Source organism: Vigna angularis, chromosome 3 (assembly GCF_016808095.1).
Source record: "Vigna angularis cultivar LongXiaoDou No.4 chromosome 3, ASM1680809v1, whole genome shotgun sequence".
Classification (NCBI taxonomy): Eukaryota; Viridiplantae; Streptophyta; class Magnoliopsida; order Fabales; family Fabaceae; genus Vigna; species Vigna angularis.
The window spans coordinates 2,794,141-2,816,712 of record NC_068972.1 but is presented as its reverse complement, the minus strand read 5'-3'; the positions used below and the strand labels follow the sequence as shown (position 1 = coordinate 2,816,712).

At 31.5% G+C, this 22,572-nt stretch overlaps 2 protein-coding genes across 4 annotated transcripts; one reads left to right on the top strand and one right to left on the bottom strand.

Moving 5' to 3' along the window:
• Positions 1–6,157: 6,157 nt before the first annotated feature.
• Positions 6,158–11,093, top strand: LOC108326558 (uncharacterized). Of its 3 annotated transcripts, XM_017560121.2 has the most exons (12): positions 6,158–6,331; positions 6,413–6,511; positions 6,595–6,679; positions 6,872–6,941; positions 7,342–7,402; positions 7,827–7,880; positions 8,116–8,272; positions 8,352–8,439; positions 8,943–9,052; positions 9,340–9,446; positions 10,392–10,502; positions 10,585–11,093. In XM_017560121.2, the coding sequence occupies exons 1-12, from the start codon at positions 6,242–6,244 to the stop codon at positions 10,699–10,701; spliced, it is 1,149 nt and encodes a 382-aa protein (XP_017415610.1). In that variant the 5' UTR covers positions 6,158–6,241; the 3' UTR covers positions 10,702–11,093. The 3 variants fall into 3 exon arrangements, with proteins under 3 accessions (XP_017415610.1, XP_052730616.1, XP_052730615.1); XM_052874656.1 differs by lacking the exons at positions 6,158–6,331; positions 6,413–6,511 and having other exon boundaries at positions 6,601–6,679; positions 6,872–7,237; XM_052874655.1 differs by lacking the exons at positions 6,158–6,331; positions 6,413–6,511 and having other exon boundaries at positions 6,601–6,679; positions 6,872–7,237; positions 7,323–7,402.
• Positions 11,094–16,726: 5,633 nt separating this feature from the next.
• On the bottom strand, positions 16,727–20,976 carry LOC108326071 (alpha,alpha-trehalose-phosphate synthase [UDP-forming] 5). Its single transcript, XM_017559331.2, has 4 exons — positions 20,472–20,976; positions 17,995–20,059; positions 17,476–17,749; positions 16,727–17,210 (listed from the first exon to the last, which is right to left on the bottom strand). Exons 2-4 carry the CDS (start codon positions 19,980–19,982, stop codon positions 16,911–16,913), a joined length of 2,562 nt encoding a protein of 853 aa, XP_017414820.1. The 5' UTR covers positions 19,983–20,059; positions 20,472–20,976; the 3' UTR covers positions 16,727–16,910.
• Positions 20,977–22,572: the final 1,596 nt, after the last annotated feature.

The following is a 22,572-nucleotide window of genomic DNA, read 5'->3' as shown; positions in this document are numbered from 1 at the left end:
TATTTTTCATTCAAGTCAACACAAACCATACTACCCAGATCAAAAAAAATAATTCCTTTCAACTCACTCTTCTTATATCTACTTCAAATTTATTACTAGTCATTCCTAATGTAAATACCTCTCTTTAAAATGTAATGCCCTCTACCCAACACTTGTAATTGTTTACGAGGTTGTGCTATGGATTTGAATAAGAATAAATAGATGAATTTGATTGTAATTGTTTTTGAACTTATAATTATTTATGAGGTTGTATTATGGATTTGAATAAAAATAAATAGATTAATTTAAGTCAATTTTGAAATAATTTTTTTGTTATTTGTAGATAAAAATAAATGAATTTTAAAGTAAAGTTATTCAGTGATTTGATTTGTATAATAAATAAAAAATTATTAATAGATTAAAATATAAAATTATTATTTTTTTCTTCAGGTAAACAATTAATCTATTATTATTAATATTATTATTTTATATGTAATATATATTATTATAACCATTATATACAACATATTATTATTATTATTATTATTAAAAATTCAATGTATAACGTCATCACCATATGTAAATGCAAACTCACACATTTATAGACCTACTCTCGCATAATACATGCATAAACAAAATAAGTATAGACACGTGAAAAACATGTTGCAAGACCATAATAATAAATCAATAATTCATCCTTTCAAATCTCAAATCTCTTCTAAAGTGATAGATTACAAATTTATCATTTTATTCTTCTTTGTTTTTCTTTCACAAAAAATAATTCAAGAGAATAGGTAAAATTTTCCAAATTCATCTCTTCTAATAACTCCAAACAAAAATCAACACAAATAATACATCTTAAAACTTGTGATATTTATTCCTAAGTTCAATTTTTAAAAATATTATACTTTTAAAGAGGACATACATAATTCTCATATTATTTTTCATGATAATAATAACTGTATTCATTTTTCTAGTAAATTATTTTAGAATTTATGATTTTATAATTTACTTTCTATTTGATCTTCCAGAGTCTACAAGTGTTTTTTTATTCAATAAAGTTGATTATATAAAATATTTATTACTTTAATATTTACTAACTAAATATGAAATGTATAATTTTTATTTTTACTAAATAAAGAGTATATATATATATATATTAATAAATATTTATTAAAAAATAACAGAATAAAAAGAGTACGACCTTATCATTAATTTAACCTACAAAAACATATATTTATCTTTTTTTAGTAAAAGATAACATAAAACAAATATAATCACATAAATTTTAATATGACATAAATATATATAATTTTTATTCTTTATTTTAAACATCAAATATTAAACATTTTTTTCTTCCTCTCTATCATATATATATATATATATATATATATATATATATATGGATTTGCTAACGCGCGTACGCCTGTTCTTCAGTTGGTACATTAGTAGACAAAAATATCCTTATATATAATGGATTCTAAGTTTTAAGGTTAAGAGTATTTTAATAATTTTCATTCTAAAAAAAAACCTCAAACCCTTACTCACCTCTCTAATTCCTCTTAACTCTTTTTCTTTCATCTCTCACTCCAACCTTTTCTCTATCATTTTCTATGTAATCCTAATTGAAAAAAAACCAGAAACACTTACCTAACCCCAATCCACCTTCGTTATCCAATTTGTTTCTCTCTTGTCTTCATACTCTCCCTCATCCACAAACAACAACCCGCGACACCGCAATTTGTTGTTTTTTCTCTGTTTGTTTATTTGTTTTCCAGTTTAATAACAAAATAATTGAAGATGTTGATGTTGATTTTTGATTAGAGGACTGTGTTATATATTTTCCCTTCTTACTATTATTAAATTTCATTTTTAAATTAAGTCACGGTAGGGATCACAAAGAAAATGTTGGAGTGAGAGAGATAAAAAAGAAAGGGTTGAGATATATATATATATATATATATATATATATATATATATATATATATAATTCTTTCAAATTGTTTTTTATTCTTGAGGAATGATATAAGATGATTTAGTGTGTATATTTTATTTAAGTGAGTTGAGATTATTTATAAAATCACTTTAGAGAAGAATTGAATATGAGATAAGAAAAGAGCAATGGATTTGAACATAAAATAGAAAATTACTAATTTACCTTTAGTTAATATTTACATGCATAATTTATTTTTTAAATAATAATCAATATTCATAAATAAATAATGTTTTAATAAATAATTTATTATAATTTTTTCTTTCAAATTTTTATAAAAATATTTATATTTTTTAACATACACTTCCATACTATGCATTGTGATTGGACACCACGTTTCAGTGCACTGCTCACTATGAAGGCATTACAAATTTAATAAAAGAAGAAGACGATAAAATAAAGATAAATTGGTATGTGAGTGGAAAGCGGACGATAAAATAAGGATAAATCAGTGTGTGGGTGGGAGAGCGCAAGTAACCATTTTTGTCGCAAGACGCTACGGGATAAGTGGTCCCATGTTAACGTTGAAGTTCACACTAGTCCACATTGACTAAACTTTATATTTAATTAATGAATGTAGCTCATGCTACACTGTTGCAATAATAATTTTTATTTAGTTGTATGTTCATGGAAACATATTTCCTTTTAAAATATAAAAAAATTAGAGTGAAATGTGATACTCTTGACTTGAGTCAATGCTTTTATCCTAACTACTTCTACAATGAAAGTATTTTTATTCATTAAATTTTTAAATGATTTTAGATATTTCATTTAATTAATTATTTCCTCTTCTTAATTTTTAACTTTTTATGTGTTGTGGTTCCTACAAAACATAAATCAGTTTTAGGAAAAAGATAAAGGAGTAATCACAGTAACCTATAAGTGAATATTTAATTGTAATGTTTTTGGTAGAACTTAAATGTGTTAAGAAGTTTAAAGAAAACATACATATTTGAGAAAGAGTGTAAATATACCTCAAAAAAAAAAAATACATACATACATACATATGTGTGTGTGGAGAGATTTTAGTTTGTGTACTTTGACTGTTTTATTGCATTTGAAAGATAAATGCACAATCAGATTGAAAGTTTTTATATGCATAAGTTAGATTTCTGTTACTTAATCATATTGTTAAAAATTCAATTATTTAATATTAGTGCAAAATAAACTACACAGGAGAGTGAAAACTTTCATTCACATCACATGGTATCATATATACGAGCAACTCCATTGCACTTTTCTCAATGTATTATATATTATTATTCAATATTTCATTTAATATTACCTTTGTGTTTTCCACTTAACTGTGTACAATTTTACTATCCAACTAACTATATAGAAGAATATCCACAAATCCTACTTGTATAAGGTTTATGAGTAAATTACACTCTTGTTAATTAAAAATTAAATGAGCTTTCCTTTTTTTCAATAAGATTACTTCACGGAACAGCTTTGTCCATCATTCATTTGTTATCATATAAATATTTATTAAAATAAAAATAAAAATATAAAAGTATAGAAATCATACAAAATTCACAATTAAATATTATATTTTTCATTAAATATAAAAAATATATGTTTTTATAAAAAATCTAAATAATAAATACATATAATTGAAACATTGAACCACTTATAACTTTATGTAAAAAAATCAAATAGATCAAACATAATCATTTTTCTCAAAAAAACATCTGCTTATACTTATAAAAGTATATACAAAAATGTTATATTTCTTTAAAATTTTAGAAACCACTCACCAATATAAAAGATCATAACATATCAAAATAAAATAACTTTCCCATCATAGTCTCTAAAAACTCTAAGTCAAGACATATTTAAACTATAAGTAGTCTTTATAAACTCAATATAGATAAAAATATACATTTAAAAAAAACTGAATACTAATTACATGTTCACCTCAATTTTATTTTTTATTTTTTCATGCATTAATCTTATTAGTTATTCAAAAAACATTACATCAGCACCTCTTATAATTACATTAACTTAATTTGAAAACTTAAATGGTTTATGGGAAAACTTCCCGGAAAGCCCCCACAAATCACCACCAGGCTTTCCAGTGTGCTTTGTCCTCACTCGCACAGGCTTTCTGGGAAAACTTCCCGGAAGGTCACCCATCCCAGAATTGCTCCAGGCTAAGCACGCTTAACCATGGAGTTCTTATGAGTCAGGCTACCGAAAAGCAAATGCATTTTGGTGATATGAGTAGTCAAATCAATTCCTTTAAGCTATCCTTCAACCGTATAGTCCCATACCTATACAGTCTCCAGATCCCTCTCATTCCGGTGTATGTTCGATTCGTCCATGTACCCCTTCCACCCGAAGCTGCCAGGAGCCGCTCCTTGTCTGTGCCCCCTGCACCATGCCTCTTGCACCGGCGTCACTTCCCGCCCTCGTCAGTGCCCGGGTGTCACATGCATCAATACTTTTTATTTTGTATTTATAAGAGTGTGGTGTTTCATTCAATATATTTCGATAGAATAATAAATCAAATACATATTCATTCCATTAATACAAATCAATAGAAGTGTATTGTAACCTTTTGATATAATCATCTTGTTAGTGAATGACTCATTGGACGAAGACAAGTTATTGTTTCTTAAATAATTTGTTAATATTTATTTACGAGACATGTTTGATAATGGGATAATATTTATCTAAAAGTTAAAAATATTATGTAATTATATGTAATGGTGTTACAAAACATTTTATATAAAAAGTTTGTTGATTTTTATAAAAGACAGTTTAGGATAGTGAGTTTCAGTTTTAGAACAAAAGCTAATTTTATTCTATGTTGTTTGGCAAAACCCATATCCACTACCTGTAAATAATTAGGTACATAATAATTATTTCTAACTTACCCTTTTCACTTTTAGCAGCAGGAATAGTTATTTAAAAAACATATTAATTGGTTAACCAATTAATAATACTTCACTTATATAGTGTAGACCCTATTAGATATTTGTTTATAGTTATTGTTATAAAGTGCAGAGGCAAAATGCATGTAGAGAAAAGTAGTAACGGCATTCCCCAGGAGCGTGATAATGTCTCCATAACATAACTAACTCAATTCCAAATTGAAAAGATAAAATTCTAAATGATTTATTTTCCTTTCTAACATAATTATCTCAAATCACCTCATCCATTTTGTAAAATCCTCTTGGTTATTGGATGAATCCTATTTTTTATTTTTTTATCATTTAATTTGTTTATTAATAACATGAACTGTTAATAATGCATTCTGTGAAACATTTTTATATGTAATAAAATTTCTATCATCAAAGTCAAAATTATGTATATAAATATAATACTCTAAAATTAAACTATACATTCATCTTTCAGTAGAAGTTATTAAGAAGTTTTTATTTAACACTTTCAATGAAAACAAGTGATTGATAATATTATATTAAGTAAAATATTATTTTATGTTATTTAATAAATTAAATTTTTACATTTCTTAACCCATAACGTGATAACATAAAAATCACGTGACTTAGATAACGAAAAAATTAATTGACAAATATTTAATTAAAAATATAAATTTTAAACAATAAATCATTTTAATAAAAAATTAATTAAACAATGTTCAAATTTATTAAAAAATTGAAACGCAATTAAACTACTCTTAAGATAAACATAAATTAAAAAACAACAAAATAACATTTTGAATATACTCAAAGCTGGAAGTTGTTAGGCTCTCAATTAAAAGCTTATTGAAAAATACCTTTGAAACACAATCCGAAGCACATTGTGATAAATTTTCACAACATTGTATACAGAAAAAGAAGAAGTGGTGATGGATTACATTTTTTCATGGGATTAGGGTGATAATTGATTTCAAATAACATGGGAAGAGGAGAAGTATTAGGTAAAAAATAATGATATATTAACACACATTTTTCTTATAATATTTCGATACAATATATATGTCATTTTTATATTAATTTTAAAATATATCAACTAAATAATAAATAAATAATGAATAAGTAAAAAAATTAATATATGAACTCGTCAAAATATTGTGAAAAATATATTTTTTTCTTTCCTAAAATACGATATAAGGAAAAAATAGTGGTTTCTAGAGAGGGTTTGATAAATTAATAGTTTGTCTGTGACACTTGTTTAATGAAAAGTCAAAACGGCGTGAAGTGGGCATTGTGTTGTCGTTTGCATGAAACGACATCGCGTGTGATGGCGTTGGCTTAAATCTGAAGAGGGGAACGAAAGGTGTCGGAAGGGAAGAGAAGGAGAATGACGGAGAGTCGTATCCGAACCGTCGTAGAGGCCATTCACTCCTCTTCTTTCCAAGCCGTTCTGCATCTCACCGGCGGAGCATCTCAGGTTTTTCCTCTCTCTCTCTCTCTCTGTATTTGGTTGCACGCAGAGTGATGAATGAATCAATAGTAATTGGACTTTTTTTAGACGGTGGGTTCGTTGCTATCAGTTCCCGGTGCTTCAAACACTGTGCTCGAAGTTGTGGTTCCTTACTCTAAGATGTCTCTCATACAGTTACTGGGAAAGGTTCCCTTCCATAAATCTTCTATATTAATTTCGCTTTTGTGTTTCTTCCCTTTTATACTAACTGCTTTTGTTCGTTCCCACAGATTCCATCCCAGTTTTGCAGCCAACAGACGGCCGAAGATATGGCTTTATTGGCTTATAATCGCGCTCTTAAGCTCTCTACGCCAGGTTCATTTTTGTTTCTGTTATTGCTTAGTATTAATAATGTGTAAAAGTTTACGAGTTGTGTGAAACACGGTTGCTTTGGCTTTCTTAAAATGTTTTTATGGATGGGTTGCGACTTTTTTGTGTGTGTGTGTGTCTGTGTGGTGAAAATGGAATAGTTTGAACTGACGTGGCCTGCATTAACATGTTGATTAGGATCCCCAGTTGTTGGTGTCGGTTTCACTGGCTCTTTGGCTAGCAGTCGTCCAAAACTCGGGGAACACCGGTATGTCTGCCTTATCTACGAAAATGATTGATGAATCCTCACTATATTGAGTTTCAGCGTAACGTCTGAATTGGTTGCCATTGGCCTGTGCATTGCGTTGCTGTATTGGTAATTTGGTATAGCTGTATTAGTCATTTGATTATAAAAATGATACAACAAAGACTGGATACAAGCTATGATCAACTACAGAGATGTGCTTTACTTCTGCTTTTGAAGTCACCGCTGGATTTATTTGTGTACATTTTGAGTGCTTGACTCTCTGGATCTTGTTAGTTTGTTGCATTTTCTTGAAAGAGGTTCTTTTCAGATTTCTCAATAGTGTTTCCCTTTTCTAAATGTGATATTGGGGGGAAGACTAGTCCCCACAGTGAACTTGTTTAGCTTTCATGTTCATTTGCAGACTTTACATGTCAACAAGGACAGCTGACCAACTGTGGATATCAAGAGTGACCTTGACTAAGGTGCTATTATCCTATTCTTCTTAGATGTGTTACTCTAAACTCAATTCTTATTATCATACACAGAGAGAGAGAGAGAGATAGATAGATTTGCTGACTTACACCCATTCAAATTTTCCAAGGCATAGAATCGAATGTGTAACTCGCTAAGTTAAACTTTTAAAAGATAAATAGGCATAAGTTAGCATATCTAGTGTGTGTGTGATAGGTTTCTGATAAAGAAACCTATTCAAGATCCTCTGGAAACAACACTTAGGCGCCAAGAAGACAAAAGAAAACAAACTGTGTTGTATATTATTCACAAAGTTCAGTCTGTACACTCACACTAACAAGGGCTTCCAACTCTTCTCATTCCTAACAGTGTGTGTGTGTTGTATTGTTTATGTAAATATTTTTATTTATTTTTCTGCAAACTGTTCAATTCTAGGGGCTTCGTACACGAGAAGAAGAGGATGGAGTTTCTAGTCATCTTTTGATCAAGGTGTGTGGCAGGTGTGAAAACTGTTGAGAATATTTTTATTCTGATATTTATTTGCTCTTAAATTATCTTCTATCGTTTTTTTCCCTTTTCAAGATTAGTATAAGAACACTGAAGATCTTGTAAAACAAGAACAATAATAGTTGGAGGCTAATCTTTAGTTTATTCCTTCACAATTGTTTTAAAATCTGACTTTGGTTTGATTTGCTTTTTGCTCTCTTTTCGGTTCTGGTTCTAGGCAATTGCAAATGCATGCAAAATTCGTGCAGCATCAATTTCAGTGTTGAGTGAATCAGATGTATCGGATGAACGTGTAACACATTTCCATGAAGATCAGCAGTTAGAGCAACTTATAAATGGTCAAATATGCTTTAAAATTTACCCATTTGCAAATGGTATGGTAAAACCTTGAGCAGAAGCTAGATTATTAGTTACATTTACATTCTACTTTCTTAATGATAAGTTTTGTTGCAGAGATACCGGCTGAAAGAAAAATAATAATGCCTGGTTCTTTCAATCCATTACATGATGGGCATCTCAAGCTTATGGAAGTTGCTACTCGGTACTTAAACTCATAATATTCGTTAAATGTTCAATTTCTTTACAGGTTAATTTATAAAGGATTCGTCATAACATATGAATTGCCTGTTATTTTTTCGAGTTTTATTTTTAATGCGTTTAATATATATGTGCTTTTCAAGATACTAAACTCTTTGATTTTAGTGGTTAGACTATACTATTCTATTATACTGATATTTGTTGATAATATTAATGTTATTTATCATAGTAGTTTTCGCTGTAGTAAATAAATTATTTAACTTTGACACTGATAATAAAGTATTCTGTTTAGAAGTTGATATTGTGCCAACACTATAATGATAAAATTTCATACCTGATGAGTGAAAAGTTTGCATTATATTTATACATTATGGATTAGAAATCAAAACTCTTCTTTTTCTATCTAATTAGGATCATATATCTATGCATGATGGCTCATTTAAATTTTGTTTCTTTTGTTCATAATTTTATTTCAATATTTCTATAATTAAGAAGACATATATGCAGCATTTGCCATGATGGGTATCCTTGCTTTGAAATATCTGCTGTCAATGCAGACAAACCTCCATTGTCGGTGTCTCAGATCAAAGACCGTGTCAAACAATTTGAAAAAATGGGTGAGGTTCTTTTCTACTCTGCCAGATTCTATATTAAAAATGAATGGATCTTAACCTCTAGTGTACAATTTTCTATGTGAAGAGGATCTACTTCCATTTTTATATCCAATGATGGGCTCTTAACTTTCCATTTTCATGTTGAATACTGAATGGAGTTCACGTGTTTTAAATTCAATAATTAGGATAAGTCATATGGCAATATGATATTTGGAGTTTAATACCGTTTAGAGCGTAGTAGTATTATTTAATGCACCAACTAAATCCGTTAATGATTTCTTCAATGGCAGGTAAAACAGTAATTATATCGAATCAGCCTTATTTTTATAAGAAGGCTGAACTTTTTCCAGGCAGTGCTTTTGTAATTGGAGCTGACACAGCAGTGAGGCTTATTAATGTATGAAATTACTTTCTGCTTGGATCAACCTTACTTAATTTTTATCGTTTCGTATCCTGCACTTTTTTGAGCATCTGGTTTCTGCTCGATGATGTCATTGTTCCTTACACAGACGCACATATATATTATTTGTGGGCAGTGGTCTTGTTATTGAGGAAAATCAGGTTTTACTCGTTAGACATTATTACAGTTGTTCAGGAAACTTTCTCATGGCTGAAGGGGGGGTTAGACCAATCTGACTGTCTTCTGTTTTGCATATCAATCTGCCGTCCTGTGGTTTACGTCTTGGTATTCTTGAAATGGACTGATTTTGTTGAATAAAAATCGTATATTTCGTTTAAGAATGTTTCCCGACATGTGTAGTTTTTGTATGGCACACTGAAATATTATTATTTCTCCTTAAAGATAAGTTTAGTTCGATTGAGCTAATTGAGAAGGAATATATCTGACAGATTGACTGATTTTGAACAAGGACTAGGTATCAGACTGTCAGCTTTAACTAGTATATTGGCATAAAATTGCGTTTTAATAAACATAAACTTTGAAAATATTCCTGATGAATTAATACTGCTTCAGCTGTAAACATGATTATGTCTATATAAAGCCCCGAGACTAAAACAGTAAAGAAAATTTGTGGGTTTCTTTACTTCTAGATAGAAAATGTTTTTGTTTTCATTTAAAAAATGTCACTTTATAAAGAAAAATGAAACAAAATATTCTCTTACATGAAAAAGTGGTTGTAACAAGAAATATCTGATTTTTTGGTTCTGTTGCTATTGCATTATTGATTATGTCAAGCCAGAAGTCTGAAAGGTATACAAGATCTTTAGTTTCATTTTTCACTTCGTATTTTTTGTACTTAAGGAATGAGTTTATCTTTTTTTTGTTTGTTTTAATAGATTTTGTTAATTAATATCTTCAAATTATTATATGTTACTCATGCAGCCTAAATATTATGACGGTGACTACTACAAGATGTTGAAGATACTAATTGGATGTAAAGAAACAGGATGCACTTTCCTTGTGGGTGGTCGGAATGTAGATGGTGCTTTCAAGGTATTACTGCATAGGAAATATGATTCTAGTTATGACAGGTTTTAAAGTTCAGTGTTAGATAGGCTATCGTATGTTTTCACAGGTTCTAGATGATATTGATGTTCCAGAAGAACTAAAAGACATGTTCGTCTCCATTCCAGCAGAGCAGTTCCGCATGGATATATCCTCCACTGAAATAAGAAATGCAAGTGCGATGTAAATAATTTGATGGCTATAGATCAGTATATACTCAACGATGAAATTACTGACGATAAAAAAGTGCGATGAAATTTTATGGCTATCTTTGTCATATACTCGGCATTTATCATGTAAGAAAAAAATGCTGACATACTTTTGGTGTCATGATCATGAACGCTGCGGTTTTGAAAAGAACTGTTGAGCATAGTGATTCATAAATGTATGTGTCAGAGGGACAGAACATTCATGCATAAGACACGACGCTTAAATTCGGAAGGTGGAGGTGAGCCTGTTTCATGTACATTGTTTCGTAGTTTTCCTATAGCTATCAGACAAAAATGTCTTTGCAATGTTGATTGAATGAGTGGAGGATGATTTAGATACAATGCTTTTATTTAGTGGGGTTTGAGGATAGTGTGTGAATGTTGGTATCTCTACCTTTACTCCTCACCTCACAATAAGAGGCTTCTAGTATTTTTGGGCGGTGGTTTTGCAGCGTCAAGTTTAGTACGATGGTTTGTTCCTTTGTGTGGAAAAAAACAAACAGATAGTATGGCTGTGAACAGAAAAAAGAGTACCTATACAGTGTGAACTGCTTTGTGTAGAGGAGAAAAATATATATGATTGAAATAAATAAATAAGATGAAAATAGATTTAAAAAATGTAAAAAAAATACAGTTCTTTATTAGAAATAGAGAAACAGACAGAGGGGAAGTATAAGTAGGTAAAAACGGGAACTTTTTTTTTAGTTTTTTGAATTTATTTCTCGTTTACATAAAACAATTTTATTTTCATTTATTTTCACTTGTTAACCAACTTTATTCTCGTTGGAGTATGGTAATGAGACTGCACATTAGACAAAGTTTGATGGAGTACTTGTCTAAAAGAGAAAAGAGTAAATAAATAAATAAATAGGCAGTTGAGTAAATGAAAAGTTAAATGTTACACAAGTTAAATCATTCCTAACTGGGCCTAGTTAAATTGCGAAAAAAAATTATTTCTGAAAAATTCAATTGGGGCAGTGCTACATTTGGATGAAAACAAAATATCTGTCTTTGTCTAATGTCAAAAGTTTGACATGTCAATTTTGATAATTAAATTTGGCCCAATTAAAACAACACATATTGAATAACACTAGGCCAATCTAACTTGGTGTGCATGTAAAGTGAAACTTATGAGTTTATAACGACAAAATGGGGATTGAGTAACGCACAATAATAAATTGAACTACATGCAATATCCTAAGAATGAACAATTACAAGTATAATTTAAAAGATGTGAACGCACAAAATTATAAATAATTATTCACTTGTTTTTTTAATAAATATACACCAATAAGTGTAACTTTTTGCCCATTCTAAATTAAAACGTAGACCCTCGCTATTTTTTTTTATCAGAATATGAACACCCACTCACAACAATCAAATACAAAATAGCTACCCCACCATCCTTGCAATGTATAAAGAAAAAATTGCTCAAGTCACCTCTGTGACAGAGATTACAACTTGAAAGCACACTTCTTTTCACAACCCTCTAATGCAAAAGATCTTAGAGGGCCTGACAATAATTACCGGTAATGATTATGTTATGTCTCTTGAATTTGAAGTCACAGGTACAAGTTTTTATTTATATGGCATAAAAAAATACTTCTTAAAGTTTTAAACCAACTCAATCAAATTCAGAAAAAAAGTTTTTTATTACAACACAGTTTTGTAATTAATTACTACCTTCTTATAGTTTATTAAATTGTTTATTTTTTATTCTTATAATCGATTAAGCTACTATGCAATCAGTTCAAGTATATTTACATCACTTAAGTTTGATTTAAGAAGATATGATCCATTAATATTTGATATAATTAATTGAAACAAAAGGCGTGTCAAAATTTTATTCCTATATGCAGAATTGGTGGAGGAAATTTATGCAATCAACTATGATACCACAAGCTTTAAAAACATTTTAAAAAACAACATAATATTCATAACAACTTCGTAATATTCTCCAACAGTAAAACTAACTAGAGAATTTTTAAATTATCTGATACTCTAAACTTATCTTTGCAAAAGCTTTTACTAATACTTATAACATAATCACCAAATATATTAGAAATAGCACCTTTTAACACAGTTAGTAAAATCAAATTTTGCAATTATATATGTGCTTTTTGAACTTGTTTCAGCGCTGAAAGCAAATTAGGAAAAAAAAAGAGCTATAATATTTCCAAGACACACTAAATATTACATAAACCCTAAATCAAACCCTTCAAGTCCACTTTTTTACCTTCCTTTCATTACAGTGAGTTGTCTTTATCAAAATTCTTCACCAAGGCATCTTTGGGGCTTGTCATGATCACATATTCATTCACAGTAAAAGGGTTGTCGCAGCCAGAGTCAAAATAACAAAAAGCCAAAGTAGAAAAATCATGATGAACAGGATAAAGAGAACAAAGAAGAGCATGTATCAAAGTTTAACGAGTGGAGAGAAAGAGATATAGAAAATGGTAAACTTTTCATCAAGAATTTTAAATTTTAAATAAACTAAGAAGAACTTATAAGACTAGATCTTATGTTCGCAAAAAAATTTGGATAAAATGAAATAAGCACATGATCGAGCAGGTGAAAATTAATTTTAAAAATAGTTTGAACAAGCACAAGTTAGAGTTTAATCTTTAACCAGCAGAACACAACAGCTATTATAAGAAGTAATGTTTTGGTCCCTTTGTTCCAGATCCAAATGTCGGTTTACTTTACGTTTGTCGTTTCTCTAACGAAAAAACTGCATAATTTTCATTAAATGATAAATTTCTCTTTCTGTTGCTGAATATAATATTTTGATATTAAAAATAAAGAAGGGAAGAATAAAAAAAGCAGAGACAGGTAGGGTGATTGGATTTCACACATTTTACTTTGGGTCGTTGGTACAATCAATCATTTCATGTACAACAGCATCTTATACTATTTTGACCACAACGAGGAAAACACAACCATGTGCCAAATAGATTCTCTCTCGTTAGTTAGTTTCTTAACCGCCGCAACCTCCGCCACAAGCTGAGCCACAGCCGGCGGCGGCGCAGGCTGAACCAGCGTTGCCATTGTTGTTGTCTTGGGAGTTTCTGGAGTTCCTGTCTACTCCTTCTGCACAGAAGAAGATGATGGCTGCAAGAAGAGAGAGGGTGACACATAATACGAAAACAAGAGTTTGAATTGGAAGCTGTTGTCGACCACCTTGGATTTGGTAGCTCAATTGCCTGGCCATGTTGTTGTTGGAAGGTTATGTTATGCTATGATCTGTGGGAAAGATAAAGAAATGGTGGTGTCGCTACAAATGGTTACTGTCCCTTCCAACACCGAAAATGTGACGTGGAACAGTCTCATGCAACCATCGAAAAAGAACATGGACATGTGAATCTGAATGGTTCTTAAGCTTTCAATAACTATAATTACCTGCCTTCTTTTCACTCAATTTTTTTTAATTTCTCTTTCTCTTTTAATTATTATTCTTTTATATGGAGGAAGATAACTTATATAATTCCCATTCATTTGAATCATATAAATCTGAGTAAAGTGTCACATTTGACATGAAAAACCAAAAGGGTGTTCCACGTAGCCACATTTAAATCAAATCCAAACCTCAAAATCCAACCATGAACTAGTAGTATATTGACACGAAGAGCTTGGTGCAAGGCTCACCGGAACTTATCAGAAAGATACCATTTTTATATCCATATTATTAAAATATTTTAAAAACTTAGAACCAAATTGAAATTCCAAGTTTAAGATTAAGTCATACAGTTGCTAAAAATGAAATAAAGTAAAGCATGATGAGATAAAAGTGAAAACATATTAACTCATTGTCTTAAGATTTTGAATAATTCTTTACGTGGTTGGTTCAGATTTATCTTTTCAATGAACATCATCCTTCACAGACCCAACAAGCGATATCAGAACCCAGTTAGACTCAAATGAGTCAAATAATACTTGTATCGAAAATCTTCTAAACAAAGAGTTTCAAAAGTGAAGAATCATTAATCCATTACTTTAAGGTTTTAGACAAAGAGTGATGTTAATCTTTTATATGATTGAATTCATATCTAATTGGAATCGTATATTCACAATAATCATATCAACAAAGGAACAAAATTAGAATAATCAATAAAATTTATTATTCTAATTTTTAATGAACCTTCTCTTGCGGCTAAAATTTCACTCCATCTTTATATTTCCTTACTTTTTGTTTGTTGAAAGAATTGTAATTTCTGAAACAAGAGTTATTACATTCACATATCAATACTTTGTTTAAGACAGTTTCATATATCAATGCTTTAGTTGACACGTATATGTCTTATAATAATTTTAGTTACACTTTTTATCAGACACTCTTCCCTCTCCTATCACCCTTTCATTTTCCTTTATGTCTTATCAAATTCTATTAAAACTTTGTTCAACAAATTTTCACATCCTATTATCATCCTCTTTCTATTGTTAAAAATGTTCTCCACCACTTTCTCTATTACTGTTATTTTTTATTTTAAATTTTTATGCAGTTAAGAACTGCATTTTTATTTAAAATATTTATTCAGTTAAGAACATTAAATTTCTCAATATTTATAAAATTTATAACGAAATGATTGATCAATGTATATCGAAAATATTGGCCATGAGTGTATCTTAATACTCCTTTATCAGTCTCCACAAGAAAGAAAAATGTTATCTTATTAATTAACCGTATTTATTCATTTTAATATTTTGAATTTAAAAGTTAAGAAATATATTTTAAAGGAGAAAAAAAAAGACCAAACGTTTAATAAAAATAATTTTGACAAGACACATGACTCGGCGAAAATAAAAATAACTCTAAAAATGGTTTTTCTTTTTCAAGAATAACTTCCAAGAATGCTTATGTTTCAAAGACGGCGATTTAACTTTATAACATGGAAGTGAATTGAATTTCAATATTTTTTTTCTAAAATATAATTAAAGGTTAAAAGTGATTATTAATCTCTATATATCAAAGACGCTTTTATTTATTTAAAATTTTAACTTTTAAAATGATTGTATATAATGTTAGTCATTGTTAATTTTATTTAAATAAAGTAAAAGATACTAGAATGATGGTGTTTGGTGATTCCTACTCCGACAATGTTAGAGTTGTTGGTGGGCTTGCCTACGAAGCCCTCTTTTCATAGATATTAGATACTCATCCCGACCAATCAATGCCTCCATCTTTTACCATTTTTTGTTCTTTTCTTTTACATCAAAGGTTAATCCAATTTAATTTACATCTCAATTCATTAATTTATATTAATTCATTCAAAATAAAATAATAAAAAAAGAAATTATAGCTAGCAACTATTTCAAAACATATCATTTTAAATTTTAGCCTAATAGGAATTTACGTATTTAACGAAAAGTTCGAATAGGGTAAAATTGCAAACTCAGTTTTTTTTTTTTGAGACCACATGAATATAATTATATTCGAGTTAAGTAGGACCATCTTTTTTTAATCAAAGTATGACTGCTACGAATTATAAACCTTTTTTAAAATAATTGACAACATTGAATACTGAACTAAAAGACGAAACAAGTGAATTCAGTACTATAAAAGCAAATGCTCAACCACTTCATAACGCTTTCTTAAAAATACACCATTTTCTAAAATCTTAAAACATAACGCATTATTTAAAACGTTATCTATGAAAGCCATTAATTGCATTAATGAAGCCCAGGATTTGAGACAATTCAATTGACACAAAAACTGAGGCAAGACTTCTCTGCAACGTTAGGAGTTCAAATTCAGAAATAATGACCTCGGAAAACATTTATATGACAAAAGTCCACCAGACCCCAATTAATTGAACCAGCGATTGCAAGAGAAAGGAAAACATCACTCACTGAAAATTGTACATAAATCAGAACAACCCAGGCCAAAAAGTGATGTGAATTCATGCACCACATTCACAGCCCTATCGTTCGTTCATTCCCAATCAAGAATCACTTTATCACACATCAAAACGGTCAGAGGTAATAGCGAAGAAAAGAAACAGTAAATACACGTAAATTCATCTACTTTGAAAACAACCTATTGGTAGTTGCAACAACAACGTTGGGATATCAATAAATGAAGGCACCACTGCCAGAAAATCAAATAGATCGACAAATCTAACACAGTACAGATATCCCAGTATAGACAAAATAGTGTATGTGTGATACACGTTTAAAAAAAACAATAACTTTAATGAGAAGGTTGGGAAGAAGTTCTAGTAGAGTGCTCAGAAGCATTGGCAAGGCCTTGCAACATTCTCAAAATCTCACTTGTGTCTTCCAAGTAATACTTGGCCTTGCTAGGTTTCTGACCAACAGTGCATGGAAACACTTCAGCTACTGGAGACAGTGACGCCCTTGCATTCATTATCACCCCAAACATGTCCTCGTCTGATCTGTCATCTCCAATGCATAGAACAAAATCTGGAATCACCCCTTTTTGTTTCATTGTTGAGAGAAGACGTTCTGCTACAATACCCTTACTCACACCCTGCACTCAGTCCAACAAGAGAAGATAGTCAACCACATTTCATGACTTAACTACTAAATTAACTTCTGTTATGTCCACAAGTTCTTGAGAAGTAATCAAATCCCAAAATGCATCCCAACTATGGCACTAACATGGTTCTGTGCCAAGCACCACTACAATTAAATCACCCTGAAGGAAGTCACAACTATAGATGCATGTAAACTAGTAAACTAGATATGACCAACCTAAAATTACGTTAAAAGTTGAAAGATTTATTATAGCTGACCTGAGGTTTTACTTCCACAATGTTTGGACTACTTTTAACAGAGACAGGCTCATTGGCAAGAACACTTTCCAGGTGATCAAGAAGCTCCTTAGCTTGACATGAACCAAAGTCTCTGTCTGCATACTCGTAATTCCAAACAAGGGCACTTTCTTTGGCCTCTATGTTAGAACCATCAGTTGTTTCCATATACAATTGCATAACCGGCTCAGCAATCTGTTTCCACTCAAAATCGGGTACTGGAACACATGTTTCCCATTCTGAATTTTGATTTGTCCTGGAAAAACAAAAGAAGATAAACTTCAGTTTGAGTACACAAGCAAGCTCGGCCAAGGAACAGTATTTTTCCTCAACATTCTATCATATAAAAAATGAAACAGTGAGTTTATTTCGCGGTTAACAATAGAAAAGCCAAATATGATTAAAAGATTCAAACTTGATCGTTCTTAAAATTAAGAAATTAAAACTAGTAAAATCCATTAATATGATTTGCGGTAACCACAAAGGTAAAAGGATGTGTACCTCACAAAATAACCATGCTCTGCAGCAATTCCCATCCTTTCACAAGAAGAAAACCATTCAGTAAGAGTCCCTCTCTCCCTTCCACTTACGATGAAAACACAATTCTTGGTGTCCCTGCACAAGATGTTAAAGATGCCAACGGCTTCAGCATTAGGTGTTGTACTCATCGATCCAGGCTGCACCATAGTACCATCATAATCCAAAAGAATTGCTCGGTGCTTCGTCCTCTTGTAAGCTGAAACAATATGTTCCACCGATAGCTTTCTAAAGTTTGGATCCAAAGCAATTACTCGAAAGCCTAAACCAAAACCAATTCCCCAGCATCGTCTCCTTAGATGATCTCTGCATGCCCTTTCCAGATCCTGCAAGAAGCTGCGCGCCCAATATGCAACATCATGTGTACTAACATACCTATAATGTTTCTCATGCCGCATCTGCTTTTCAGCCTCTGGGACCATCAGTGCAGAATCCATAGCCTCGGCAACAGCATCAATGTTCCACGGATTCACTCTAATTGCCCCACTCAACGAAGGGGAGCAGCCAATGAATTCGGACACCACCAGCATACTCCTCTTTTGAGTAAGTGGGTCTGTCCCTAAGATCTCATCTATCTTCTCACTTCCTTGTCTACAAATGATGTATTCATAGGGTATAAGGTTCATCCCATCTCTCACTGCTGTAACAAGGCAACATTCAGCAATCACATAATAAGCAATTCGCTCGTAACTCTGAAGTGGTCTATCAATCAAGACTACAGGTGTGTATCCAGGCCTTCCAAAAGTATTATTTATCCTCTTCACCGTGGCATAAGTTTCACTTTGTACCTCCTGCACGTCCTTTCCGCGGCCTCTTGCAGGGTTTGCAATTTGGACAAGCACAACTCTGCCCCTCTTATCAGGATGTTGCAAAAGCAATTGTTCCATGGCCAAAAGTTTTAAGCTGATTCCTTTGAAGATATCCATGTCATCCACCCCGAGCAGCACAGTTTGATCTCTGAACTGGCTTTTTAACTCTGCAACCTTGCTTTCTGTCTCGGGAAGACTCATGACTGATTGGAGCTGACCTATATGAATACCAACAGGAAGAATCTTAATGCTTACAGTTCTTCCATAGTACTCAAGACCAATGTAACCCCGCTTAGATTGGTAAGAAATTCCAAGCATTCTACTGCAACAAGAGAGGAAATGCCTGGCATAATCAAAAGTATGAAACCCAATAAGGTCAGAATTCAGAAGAGCTCTAAGAAGTTCGTCCCTGACAGGAAGGGTTCGGTATATCTCAGAGGAAGGGAAGGGACTGTGGAGGAAGAATCCTAGTCTAACCCTGTTAAATCTCTTTCTCAAAAATGTTGGAAGTACCATCAGATGGTAGTCATGAACCCACACAAAGTCGTCATCAGGGCTGATGACTTCCATCACTTTATCCGCAAATATCTTGTTCACAGAAACATATGCCTGCCAAAGGGACCTATCGAATCTACCACCAAGATCAGGCGAAAGCGGAAGCATGTAGTGAAATAAAGGCCAGAGATGTTGTTTGCAGAATCCATGGTAGAATTTACTGAAAAGCTCAGGTGGGAGAAAGGTGGGCACGCATTTGAAAGTGTCCAGCAAGTACTGGGCAACATCATCTTGCTCACTCGGCTCAATCTCTTCTTTAAGACAACCAATATAGATAGTTTCCACATCATCCCCAAGACCATCTTGCAGCTGCAAAAGAAGTGAGTCCTCATCCCATGTGAACTCCCAAGTACCATTGTCTTTTCTGCGTGCCCTTAGTGGAAGCTGGTTACCTACAATTATCATCCTCTCTTGAGAGACTGAGGATGGAGTATCAGACCCAACACTATTATTGCTGGACTCATCATCTAGTTCAGACAGAACTCCGGCAACAGTCGCCACTCGAGGCAGCCTTTTCTTCTCGCGACCGAAAGTTGGGGAGCCACAGGAAGTAAGATCTAACAAGTTTGAATATGACCTTGAAACCATTTTGAGGATGGCCAAGTGATGAGCTTTGGTGGACAAGATGCAGAAGCAGACTTGTATTAATTGTTCACTTCACAGTCCTTCAAACAATCATAGTAGGGATGAAAATTCAGAAATCTGAAAACAACTTAAAAGACATTTATACCCCAAAACTAAAAATCCAGCAGAATCAAAACCACCTAATGTTACATTACAAGAAAGGTCCGTAACAAAAGTTTTATGCCTTTTCTTTTGCACCTCAGAATTTCAGAAAATTCAGGTTTGGCACATGGTACTCATGAGAAAATAGCAGAGAGGGAGATAAATCTAAAATCTCACACTAGAACAGTAAAACCCCTCCAGCTAGGCTCGGTATGCTTTAATGACAAATTATGCTTCGAAGAATTACCACGTTCAACGAGAAAGGTAACCATAGGAACAATTTGAGATAATCCTAAACAGAGAACAATTGAATCTATTAATAGAATTATTAATAATAGTAACACCACCTACCAAAAAGAAAAAATCGTCAGTGACACTGAGAAATGGAGCAACGCAAAGGATGGCTGCGCGAACACTTAAATCGATCCAAACACCAAGATGTATAAAAATGCACGATTAGCCCATCTTCCTTTGATAAACGAGGAAGCTCAAAAGAGGCCAAAGTAGCCCAAAAGATGAATGAATGAACAGAAGAGGAAGAAAGGGAGAAGCTTTTGACAACAGGAAGGAAGAAAATCCTAGCCTTTGAAAAAAAGAAGGAAGAGGGAGGTGGTGTGAGTTGAGATATGAGAGACAGACACCAAAAGATTCTTCTTTCCTTTCTCTTCTCAGTCACACACACAAACACTGAGCTCAGTGAGCAATGGTGTCAACTGGGAATCCCTTTTCTATTACTTTTGGTTACAAAAACAGAAAATTCATAGTGATATTTTTTGCCTCTAGCACCCAACTAACGACAAATTGGATGTCTTTATACAAAGAACTTGATTCTCTCCCTCTCCGCAAACACACGCACACACTCTCACCATGTCTCTTTCTCAGTGATGTGTGATGACATGACTACCCCAACATAGTGAACTCCAACATCCTTAACCATGGTTAGTTTTCCTTAATGAGAGATTAACTATACCTAACCCTGCTCAAATGTGACGGTGCTGCTTCGTTGCTACCACTAAGACCCGGTTAATGTTAATGTACCACAGCGCGTGAAACCACATCACAAATTTTCCAGTTGCAGCATATATTCCCTTTTCATTCTCCTGTTTACAAAGAGGGTTTGTCTGTCTTTTTAAGGTCCATCAAACTAACCCATCAAACTAATTTCACGCAAACTACTGTTTCAGTTCCTTAATCACACAATTAGTTTTATAATTTCTAGCCAGATTCACATAGGACAACTCATTAATAATGACGATTAATTTGTGAATCGTGTGAATAACTTTTTTTTAAAAATTATAAATTTACTCCAAGCATCAAGCTTTTTATGAAATTCCTCAATTTAAAAACCAATCCTTATGTATTTTTACCTGTAAAGAAACTCACGGGGTGATTCCCACAAATTAATAGATAATTATAGTACTCAATTTCAGTCTTAAACATTCTGCTTAAAAATATATTGAAATTCTTAAATTTTATTTAATAATATATAACTTATAAAAAAAGGTCAAACAACTCATATCATAATTGCATCATTGGAGATTCTATTCTAATTATTAAAATGTTTAATTTGGAAAATTTATTAACAGGCATGGGCTTAGAGTTTGCTGCAGTGCATATTAGACGCACAATATTAATGAAAAACAATTGCAACATTTGTCTTATTTTAACAAAGTGCGACAGGTGTCCAATGGATAGAGCTTGCTTAATGAACAAACTAATTCTTAATTGTTTTATCTGGCCACAGCATATTTGATTGAATTTTTATATTTTTTTTTTGAGAAACTATAAAAGAATATTGCTGATTTATACATGGTAATAAAAATATGATTTAAATCTTCAACATTTTTCACTTCCTTTTTGAGTCATGGAGGCTCTCGATATAAAATTGTAAAATACGAATGGTTATTATAAACTCTCTTAAAAATTATATGTTTGTTTTAAATAAATTTTTGATTCTGTGAAAAATATCCTTCATAACTAAATTTTATGGGAAAGATTAATTTCCACTCACGGAGGTAGGAAGTTTTACAGAGACTATTCATAAACTAACAGCATTTGATAAGTTCTGTAAACAGTCAACTAATTAAATTAATATGAGGCTTTGTCTTATTTTATATTAAAATTAATTAAATCCATACATTATACTTGAGATTTAGGGTGTGTTTACTCAGAGGAGATGATTTGGGAAGAGTGAGTGAATGAATTTGAGAAGATTTGAGAGTAAATTTTTGTTTTATTTGAATAGATTTGAAAGTAATTAGGAGTGAATTTAGAAGTAAAGTTTGTGAGAATTAGTGTATGATTTGATTGATGTGATATAAAAAAATTGTTTAATGGATAGAAATTAAAGATGATCAAAATACCCCTAGTTATTAAAGTAATATAAAATGATAATGATTAATGTTATATTTAATTGTAGAAATATTTATAAAGAGTAAAAAATTAAAATTTA

Coding starts and splice junctions, on each gene's coding strand:
- LOC108326071 (XM_017559331.2), bottom strand. CDS start 19,982: ATGGTTTCAAGGTCATATTCAAACTTGTTAGATCTTACTTCCTGTGGC. Junction 17,750..17,994: donor GAGCATGGTTATTTTGTGAG/GTACACATCCTT, acceptor TTGTTTTTCCAG/GACAAATCAAAATTCAGAAT. Junction 17,211..17,475: donor TTGTGGAAGTAAAACCTCAG/GTCAGCTATAAT, acceptor GACTGAGTGCAG/GGTGTGAGTAAGGGTATTGT.
- LOC108326558 (XM_017560121.2), top strand. CDS start 6,242: ATGACGGAGAGTCGTATCCGAACCGTCGTAGAGGCCATTCACTCCTCT. Junction 6,332..6,412: donor TCACCGGCGGAGCATCTCAG/GTTTTTCCTCTC, acceptor GACTTTTTTTAG/ACGGTGGGTTCGTTGCTATC. Junction 8,273..8,351: donor AATTTACCCATTTGCAAATG/GTATGGTAAAAC, acceptor GTTTTGTTGCAG/AGATACCGGCTGAAAGAAAA.